The sequence below is a fragment of the Arachis duranensis genome, chromosome 5 (assembly GCF_000817695.3).
Source record: "Arachis duranensis cultivar V14167 chromosome 5, aradu.V14167.gnm2.J7QH, whole genome shotgun sequence".
In the NCBI taxonomy this organism is placed as follows: Eukaryota; Viridiplantae; Streptophyta; class Magnoliopsida; order Fabales; family Fabaceae; genus Arachis; species Arachis duranensis.
Genome location: NC_029776.3, coordinates 14923419 through 14933618, shown reverse-complemented (window position 1 = coordinate 14933618; position 10200 = coordinate 14923419). Strand labels below are relative to the sequence as shown.

Here is a 10200-nt window from a genome sequence, read left to right as displayed (position 1 = left end):
GAAGAGCTTATTTATTTCCATTTCTGTTTTAAACGATGTTTGTGTTGTATTAGTTACTTTTTCCCTCGCCTTTATTTTTATAAGTGTTATAAGAGGGTTAAGATTCTGATTATGTAATGTTTGTGAAATTAATAATATGTATATATATGTATTCTTTGTGAATATTATAATTTGTAATGTATGGATGTAAGCTTTGAAAAAATATAGTTTAAGTTTTAAACAGACTCCTATTTTAGTATTAAATATATTTAGAGTCATCGTAATATCCAAGCTATCAGAGTGACGCAGCCGGAAGCATGACGTTCTGATAATGATGGTGTTACATAAAGTGTCCTATTTGAATCTAAAAAACATTAATTTATTTTTGATGTAGTCCCATTGTGAGATCAAAGTTAAATAATTAACGGAATTTCTTACATAACAACAGTACAAGAACAATGTCGATTACTAAGAGAACAAGTACAAGCTCTAGAGGCACAAAATCAACCATAAATACATCAATACATTTATTTATCATTTTCTTTAATTTTATAGAAAATATTTCATTTAAAGAAAAATAATAAATAAGTAAACTTTTCAAAAATCAATCTAAACTAATTTTTTTCATCTTTTTAAAAAGATTTTTTTAACAAATAAAAATTATTTTATTTTTGAATAAACTTTTTTAAAAAAATTTCAAATATTAAAAATATCATTTAATTTTACTTTTTTTAATAAAATATATTTTTTAAAAACATATTCAAATAAATTTTAAATAAAATAAAAATACTTTATTAAAAAAAATATGTTTTTTCCACTAAAAAAAGTCCATCAAAACTAACGCTTATTCATCGACTTCATATGGAAGGACGACGAAAAACTTTAGTTCCCATTTTCTTTGAGAATAGTAGCGTAAGAACTCTTAAAGACCCATTGGGCAGAATACCTAACAGACGCCCAATTAATAGCGTCCATGAAAGTCTTTTATAAGTCATGAAAGCCCATATTCGGACACGACCAAATCCACCCCAAGTCAACCATTCTGTTACAACTTACAACCTTGAACTTGCCACTCTCTTTCTCCACAACCACCACCGTTATTCTCCCCATAATCCGATTCAATGGGCGGCAGCTGCAGCTCCACCGCCGCCACCAGCGCACCATCCTCCCAAGCTCACAATAACACTGCTGAAGCCAATCGACCCTCCAATGGCATCAACGTCCTCCATCCCCATTCCAACCCCACCCCACACAAACCCCCGCCCCCTTCCTCCTCATCCGCCCCCATCGGCCGGGTGTTGGGCCGCCCCATGGAGGACGTCCGCTCCTCCTACGTCTTCGGTAGGGAGCTGGGGCGGGGTCAATTCGGCGTGACTTACCTGGTGACTCACAGGACCACGCGCGAGCAGTTCGCGTGCAAGTCAATCGCCACGCGGAAGCTGGTGAACCGCGATGATATCGAGGACATCCGCCGGGAGGTGCAGATCATGCACCACCTCACCGGCCATCGCAACATCGTCGAGCTCAAGGCGGCCTACGAGGACCGCCACTCCGTCAACCTCATCATGGAGCTCTGCGCCGGCGGTGAGCTCTTCGACCGCATCATCGCCAAGGGACACTACTCGGAGCGCGCTGCCGCCAACCTCTGCCGCCAGATCGTGACGGTTGTCCACAACTGCCACTCCATGGGTGTGATGCACAGAGACCTCAAGCCCGAGAATTTCTTGTTCCTCAGTAAGGACGAGAATTCCCCTCTCAAAGCCACCGACTTTGGTCTCTCCGTCTTCTTCAAGCCAGGTTCGTAAGCTTAATCACGCTCTCTAATTAATTAATGCTTAGTAATCACATTTATTTAAAGTTAGATTAGTTAGTTAGCAAACAAGCACACAATGAGAATTCAGAAGAATTAAGATGATTTGTTTCGTTCAAAGTTGATCAAATAGGTTCTGTTCTGTTTGAGAACAGGAGATGTGTTTAAAGACCTTGTTGGGAGCGCCTACTATGTTGCTCCGGAGGTTTTGCGTAGAAGTTATGGGCCTGAAGCTGATATTTGGAGTGCCGGCATTATCTTGTACATTCTGCTCTCCGGTGTCCCACCCTTCTGGGCAGGTAAACCTCCTTCCTTGCTTTGCCTGTATTTTTCCTTTTGCCATTTGTAATTTGATTACATCATTAGTTTAACAATTAAGATGCTAATGCGTCTAGATTTTGTTTACTGGTAGGGGGTTTATTTGATTCTTGAGCTTCACTTCAGTTCAGATGCGGGTGCTTTGGTTCTGGAAGCTTGTTTTCTTGTTCATTACTAGATATTTTGTGTTGATTGGAGACTAGTTATGCTTTCTAATCTTTCTCGCGTGTTATTCTTGTCTTTTGTATGAAGAAAATGAACAGGGTATATTTGATGCTATTCTTCGTGGACGCATTGATTTCTCGTCGGATCCTTGGCCTTCCATATCGAGCAGTGCCAAAGATCTGGTCAAGAAGATGTTACGTGCTGACGCCAAGGAACGGCTTTCAGCAGTTGAAGTCCTTAGTAAGTTAATAAATTTCTATTATGTGAAAAGTGGTTTATATTTTATATGTAATTGTATTGCACTATTGTTTATGAAGACCAGCTTGCCATGTGTTATCTACTGCAATAAATCTCTAGTCTTATCTTTGAGATCAGATCTGTTGGAAGGATAACAAAATCAGTGAGACTGAAAAACTGGCATGAAATAGATTTAATCGTGAAAAATATCACTGACTCTGATTATACTTGCATGCTTTTAATTTTCTTTGATCTTATTTGAACCAAGTCAACCAACCCAGTCATAACAGAATGTTACTTGTTCTCCAGACCATCCTTGGATGAGAGAAGATGGAGCATCTGATAAGCCTCTTGATATTGCTGTTTTGAGCAGAATGAAACAATTCAGGGCAATGAACAAGCTAAAGAAAGTAGCTTTGAAGGTAAACCCATCTATGTTGTACTGATTATGATAATCATTATCAAGCTTTTGGAAACGTTGATAGCTAGAATTACTGTTAAATTCAAACTCAAGAGGGTTCGAAATTGTTTATTTAGTTAACAAATGCAAGTAACAAATAAACAGGGAAAATGAAAAATTATTTTCTCTTGACATAGGTTATTGCTGAAAGTCTTTCTGAAGAAGAAATCATTGGCTTGAAAGAGATGTTCAAAAGTATGGACACAGATAACAGTGGAACAGTAACTTTTGAAGAGTTGAAAGCTGGTCTCCCCAAACTCGGTACGAAGCTTTCTGAGTCTGAAGTAAGGCAGTTGATGGAAGCGGTAAGATATCTTTTGTTTCTATGAATAGTTGAGCTTTTATATGATTTATTCTCCCATTGGGTGATAAAGTTTTATGGTGACCAATATTCCACCCTATTTCTAGATTTAGACTCTATGTAGGATCTCATTACATAATGGAAAACTGTGTATCATCTTGCATTTTTTATACCCACTATTGCTTTGATCCAAATTTCAGAATTGAATTCTTCAGGCGCATAACTTAAGTTTGCTTATGAATATGAACTTTTTATTTATTTAAATTAATAACTTGCGCTAACTAATACAGCATAATTATCTTGTTCCCAGGCTGATGTAGATGGAAATGGAACCATTGATTATATTGAATTTATAACAGCTACCATGCACATGAATAGAATGGAAAGAGAAGATCACCTATATAAGGCCTTTGAATATTTTGACAAGGATAAAAGCGGGTAAACTCTTTTGTTCACAGTTCATGATTTTAGAGTGGTGGCATTGCTGTGGCTTTTCATTGTCATGCACGCATGAAATGCTTCTGTTTTTATAGGTACATCACAATGGAAGAGTTGGAATCTGCCCTTAAGAAGTATAATATGGGTGATGAGAAAACAATAAAGGAAATTATTGCCGAAGTTGACACAGACCATGTAATCTTCTCCTCTCTTGTTTATTTAATTAATATTTACCAGATGTATTAATTCTCGGATTTCTTGCAGGATGGAAGAATTAACTATGACGAGTTTGCAGCCATGATGAGGAAAGGCAACCCGGACTTGAATGTCAACAGACGTCGCAAATAACGAGATCAAGTTGAATTTGAAGTTCCCCTTTTCCTACTGATTCAGAAGCAGAGGAGGCTCAGGATGAAGGATGATCCAGCACTCTTTTATCACCTGTTAGTTTCATCTTTGGAGAGCCCTTCCTTTAACAATAACTTGTCTTTATTAGCCGAGATTGGTCATTTATATTATTTTTTGCGCGTCCAGTCAGACAATTTTCTATCCACTGTTTGTAGTCAAGAAATGATCAATATGTACAAATTTTTGAAACAGATTAGTCCCTTTTCCCCCCTGATAAGGCAGCCAGAAACCGAGAATTCCAAACATTGAATGTTCCTTATTTCATGATTTATGTTAAGCAATATATCATGGCATCTTCATTTCTCTTGCTGCACTAATTAGTAACAATAATTAACTTGAAATTAGTCTAGTAAATACCATGATTCCTTAACTAGTGTTTTTGGTTGAGTCTTGAATATGAAAAAAGATCTATTTGGAAGACCTCTACCCTTATCAAGTTGGATACTTGGATGTTTAATTAATAAAATTTATAAGAGGGTTGAAGATTAAGGAAACCTAAACAAGCAACAGGGATCAATTTTGACAGCATAATGCTAGTTTAAGTCTCGTTCAAGTAGTCCCATGGTGGATCTGCATGTGCATGAGTGTATAAATGCAGGCCACAGTAAAAGTAAATACAAGTAGGACTTGTGAGCTGTGAGCTGTGACTCTAGCTCTACAGACTACACTTCCTAGTTCCTACTTGTTCTAAGACAAACAAAAATGACGCCTGTATTCGCAATTTGTCCTCCCACTTGCCAATTGGGCCGCCATCCGTGTACCTTACTGATTGGAGGCTATTAGACTAATCATTACAAAACAAAAAAGACTAATCATTAATTTTATCGTATAATATTTTCTTTACATATCTTTTTAATCTTATTTTAAAAAAAATATATAATGAGATATCACATTTGATAAAATTAAAAAAAAAGTGAAATTAAAAAAAATTGTTTGAAACTCTAGTGGCAGTGTTTACATCAGCAATTCGTATAGACAATTGCGTGAAACATAATATTTCGAGGAACGGCAAAAAAATTTGGGCATACACCTTGTCCTTGTATAACATTCTTTTTGTTTTTTTCCTTTTCATAGATATAGTTGTATGATTTAATTCAATTCAATTACGTATTCTTTAAAAATGGTACAATATTTAGTTTTTTATTATAATAATTTAAAAAAAATTAAAATAAATGCATCTAAAAATTATAAATAGATTTATTGTCTTTTTAAAATTAAATACACATTCAAAATACAATCTAAAAAAAATTGAAATTTAATAAATTTTAAATTTCTATTTCAGATTTAATATATTTAATTATTAATATATTATAATTTAAATACATATCTAAATCAAATTATTCAAAATTCAAAATTTTGAGTTTAAAATTATAAAATAAACCTTAAACCATCAAATTATTAACTAAATTTATACAAAACACTAAAAAAAATAGAGAAAAATCACTTTGCCCATAATTAAATAATATTAAAGACTGAACAAAGATTAAATTTTGTTGTACAAAGTAGCAATTTTCGATTTAATTATCTATAAAAATTGTTCATTTTGCATTTTTTGCAGTCTCGGAATGGACGAAGAAATTTGGTCTTTGAAGAAATGAAACAAGTTGTAGTAATCATTAAGATAAGGAAAGGGTTGTTGAGTATAGTGGGCAGAGTTCTAAGTGAGCGAATAGGGTTGGACCGTTGGAATATTGCTGCCGCAGAGGCTGCATATGATGATCAAAGTCCAAGACTAACAGTCCATAATTTAGAGTCAAATGAAGATGGCTTCTCTTCGCTTTAAGTCGGTTGATATTGTTTTTAATATTCCTTCAGAACGTGCTACTATATTAACCCATACCAACGCCACAACAATAAAACTCACATGGTAACAAATAATCCATCAGAGCAGTGACACGTAACCGTAACCGTAACAAATTGCAGAGGTGAGTCACCTTCCGTCCTCTTAACACACACAAGTTGACGCTTGAACGGGTCACCATTAAAATCAGCAACTCAACTCCATTTCATAGAAACAAAAACATAAGAAGAATAAGAAGGGATCACCGTGGTCATGGAACAGAAGAGCTTGTTGATATCGGCGCTGAGTGTTGGGGTTGGAGTGGGAGTTGGGATAGGCTTAGCTTCTGGACAAAGCCTTGGTAGCACATGGGGTGCAACTTCTTCTTCTTCTTCAAACTCAAACGCCATCACTCCCATGAAATTGGAGCAGGAAATGCTTAAACTCGTGATTGATGGCGGAGACAGCAACATTACTTTTGATAACTTCCCTTATTATCTCAGGTTTTCCCTTCACACAACACACACCTTTCTCATACTTGCATGATCATGATGTTCCTTTTTACTAATTCAACCACTGTTGCTTTCACAGTGAGCAGACAAAGGTTTTGTTGATAAGTGCCGCTTATGTTCATTTAAAGCATGCTGATATTTCCAAATATACGCGCAATCTTGCTCCTGCAAGCCGAACTATTCTGCTTTCAGGGCCAGCAGGTTAGTTATATATTGGAATCTACAGTGGGATTGATATGCTATGTTGTTTCTACTGTCCCAGTTCAGGCTAACTTAAACTTTCTCCACTTTCATGGCTTCAAAGAACTTTACCAGCAGGTTTATGCCAAGGCTTTGGCTCACTACTTTAAGGCCAAGTTGCTTCTCTTGGATTTAACTGACTTTTCGTTGAAGGTCAGTTTTAAGATTGAATGTTTTGGGTGTCATTTTGCACACTCCTGATACTTATATACATAATAATGGTTGATCTATCCTCTCTGTAGATTCAGAGTAGATATGGTTCTTCTGCAAACAAGGAATCTGCTGTAAGATTTTTTTTTCCTACTTCCGCATTTTTTCTGGCCTAAAACTTGAGCTTCATGGTGTTCTGTTTTCTTTGTTTTGGATTGCAGTCCTTCAAAAGATCTACTTCAGAGTCCACTCTGGAGCGGTTATCTGACATGTTTGGATCATTTTCAATCTTTTCACAGAGGGAAGAGCCTAAGGGTATGAACTTTTCACCTAGGGGCTAGGGCGAAATCTATCTCCATAATAAATTGACCAATTGATCAACCCCTCTTATTAATTCGGATAGTTGCATTGTATATGTTTGTGCAACATTTTGTTAATTGCCCATTGAAAGCCATATCACTGATCAAGAGCTTTTCAGTTGCAGGCAAAATACAGAGGCAAAGCAGTGCAATGGACCTCCGATCAATGTAAAAAGACTTGATTTTTATCTACTGTTGACGAAAAGAAAAATAATTTACTTGCAAAATTAGTTTAATTATATCATTATGACTGAATCTTTCTGCTCTCAGGGGGACTGAAGGATCTTGTAATCCTCCTAAGATTCGTCGAAATGTGTCTGCCTCCGCAAATATTAGTAGCCTTGCCTTGCAAAGCAATTCTTCAAATTCAGGTTGCCTCAAGAAAACATCTAAAAACATCGATAGTTATTAGTTTATTTGACCTGCTTGTTGCTAAGTATCTGATTGAGATGTAAAAAACTGTTGGTGCTCTTTTATGATTTCTTATATCTTCCAATTTCCTCTTCAGCTCCTCTGAAGCGCACAACCAGCTGGTCTTTTGATGAGAAGCTTCTTATACTGACCCTTTACAAGGTAATGTTACTTTTGGTTGGATACAATTTCCAAATTAAACAAAGCTCGACTTCATATCCACCATTTCACTTGCAGGTTCTGCTTTTTGTGTCAAAAACCAATCCCATTGTGCTATATCTGCGAGATGTTGACAAGTTGCTACATAGATCAACAAGGATTTTTAACCTGTTCCAGAAAATGTTGAGTAAATTATCTGGACCAATTCTGATTCTTGGTTCACGAGTTTTGGATGCTGATAACGACTTCCAAGAGGTAGATGACAGACTTAGTTTGCTGTTCCCTTACAATCTGGTAATCAGACCCCCAGAAGATGAATCGCATCTCGTCAGCTGGAAGAGTCGGTTTGAAGAGGACATGAAGATGATACAGGTTCAGGATAACAAGAACCATATCATGGAAGTGCTTGCAGCCAATGATCTTGATTGTGATGACCTGGACTCTGTCTGTGTGGCGGACACAATGGTTCTCAGCAACTATATAGAAGAGATTGTTGTGTCTGCAATTTCATATCATTTAATGAATAACAAAGATCCTGAATACAGAAATGGGAAACTTGTTATTCCATGCAATAGGTGAGACTAGCAACCTTTATTGAATTGCATCCAGTGAATGTGTCTACATTTTACCTACTTGGTTGTGTGTGAAACAGTTTGTCCCGTGCATTGAGTATATTCGAGGAAGGGAAATTCAGTGAAAAAGATACGTTAAAATTAGAAGCTCAGGCAGTAAAATCTGAGGTTTGCACTGCTTGTCACGTTTGTGAATTAAGATTAATGCCTATGGCTATCAGGGATTAATATTAATATGATCTTTTCGTTCTTTTTGAATCATAGAAAAAGGAAGAACCTGCTATGAAACGAGAAGCAAAGTCTGAAAATCCTGTTCCTGTTAAGAAGGCTGAAGCAGAAATATCAACTTCAGTGGTAAAGGCTGAGGGTGAAAACTCAGCTCCAGCTCCCAAAGTTGTAAGCATCCTACTTTTGATTTAACTAACCCTATTTATGTTTTAAAAATATTGCAAACACTCCTGCAAATGGCTTATTCAAAAATGCAGCAATTTTCCAATGCCAAACAACATATCTTAAATCATATCCTATAGTAAATCCAAACATGTCACTTGCAGGAAGTTCCTCCTGATAATGAATTCGAGAAGCGAATAAGACCTGCGGTAATACCAGCAAATGAAATTGGTGTGACATTCTCAGATATTGGTGCCTTAGATGAGACCAAGGAATCCCTTCAAGAACTAGTAATGCTTCCTCTTCGAAGGCCGGATCTCTTCAAAGGAGGCCTTCTAAAGCCCTGTAGAGGAATATTGCTGTTTGGTCCTCCTGGCACTGGAAAGACAATGCTGGCAAAGGCCATCGCGAACGAGGCCGGGGCAAGTTTCATAAACGTGTCCATGTCTACCATCACTTCCAAATGGTTTGGTGAAGATGAGAAGAATGTTCGCGCTTTATTCACGCTGGCAGCCAAGGTCTCGCCAACAATCATATTTGTTGATGAGGTTGACAGCATGCTTGGGCAACGGAGCAGAGTTGGGGAGCATGAAGCCATGAGGAAAATCAAGAATGAGTTTATGACTCACTGGGATGGACTAATGACAAAACCGGGGGAGCGCATCCTTGTTCTTGCTGCAACCAATAGGCCCTTTGACTTGGATGAAGCAATTATTAGGAGATTTGAAAGAAGGTAACACTGCTAGTTACATTACATGCCATTGTTATGGTGTATAACTCTTGATCATTTTGTACTTATTGTGATGCTAATCTTTGATGAACAGAATTATGGTAGGGCTACCATCTGTGGAGAATAGGGAAAAAATTTTGAAGACACTTCTGGCAAAAGAGAAGGTGGACGAGGATCTTGATTTGAAGGAACTTGCAACTATGACGGAAGGATACAGTGGCAGTGACTTGAAGGTAGATTAGTTTATGATTACGATGTAACTTTATCATGTTACTCTGCTTTAGTCTTTTGAGCTTCTGATGCCTAACACATTTTTCCCTTCACTTGCTATTTATTAAATTAAATCAGAACTTGTGCATAACTGCTGCTTATAGGCCTGTTAGAGAGTTGATTCAACAAGAGAGACTAAAGACTCTGGTAATGTGTAGTTTTTTAACTTTTTAGCGATCTTCTGTAATCTCAAATACGTATGAGTATCATGTTGACATTTTTATTGTCATATTTGGCAGGAGGAAAAGCAGAAAGGTAGCCAAGGAGATAGTCCGGATACAGAAGATGAAGTTAAGCAGAAAAGGGTTATTAAACCTAGGCCCTTGAATATGCAGGACTTGAAAGAGGCAAAGAATCAAGTAAGACTGTTTTATAATTTTATTAGATTTAATGAATTAACGTGGAGTAAAATATTTGTTTATTTTGAGTGTATGTAAGTAAATATGCAATGTATTAGCTATATATGTCTGACCAAGTAGTTGGAACGCAATGCAGGTAGCTGCAAGCTTTG

The 10200-nt window shown here is 36.8% G+C and overlaps 2 protein-coding genes across 4 annotated transcripts; both read left to right on the top strand.

Annotated features, from left to right (window-relative positions):
- The first annotated feature begins 889 nt into the window (after positions 1–889).
- LOC107488296 (calcium-dependent protein kinase 1) lies at positions 890–4419 on the top strand. The gene is made up of 8 exons (XM_016109023.3): positions 890–1776; positions 1945–2088; positions 2360–2512; positions 2819–2931; positions 3107–3274; positions 3581–3708; positions 3804–3903; positions 3973–4419. Exons 1-8 carry the CDS (start codon positions 1101–1103, stop codon positions 4054–4056), a joined length of 1566 nt encoding a protein of 521 aa, XP_015964509.1. The 5' UTR covers positions 890–1100; the 3' UTR covers positions 4057–4419.
- Positions 4420–5753: 1334 nt separating this feature from the next.
- Positions 5754–10200, top strand: LOC107488294 (uncharacterized; the record flags this gene model as incomplete). Of its 3 annotated transcripts, none has more annotated exon segments than XM_016109020.3 (16): positions 5758–6399; positions 6488–6609; positions 6713–6801; positions 6891–6932; positions 7020–7113; positions 7283–7325; positions 7428–7528; positions 7666–7730; positions 7806–8302; positions 8380–8467; positions 8564–8695; positions 8854–9422; positions 9514–9652; positions 9768–9836; positions 9929–10048; positions 10185–10200. In XM_016109020.3, coding segments are annotated over 16 exon segments (2416 nt in total), but the record flags the coding sequence as incomplete, so codon positions are not given.

Excerpts from the sequence above, each read along its gene's own strand:
- LOC107488296 (XM_016109023.3), top strand. The coding sequence starts at position 1,101 with ATGGGCGGCAGCTGCAGCTCCACCGCCGCCACCAGCGCACCATCCTCC. Across the intron at positions 2,932-3,106 it reads TAAAGAAAGTAGCTTTGAAG|GTTATTGCTGAAAGTCTTTC; the intron begins GTAAACCCATCT and ends CTCTTGACATAG. Across the intron at positions 3,275-3,580 it reads TAAGGCAGTTGATGGAAGCG|GCTGATGTAGATGGAAATGG; the intron begins GTAAGATATCTT and ends TCTTGTTCCCAG.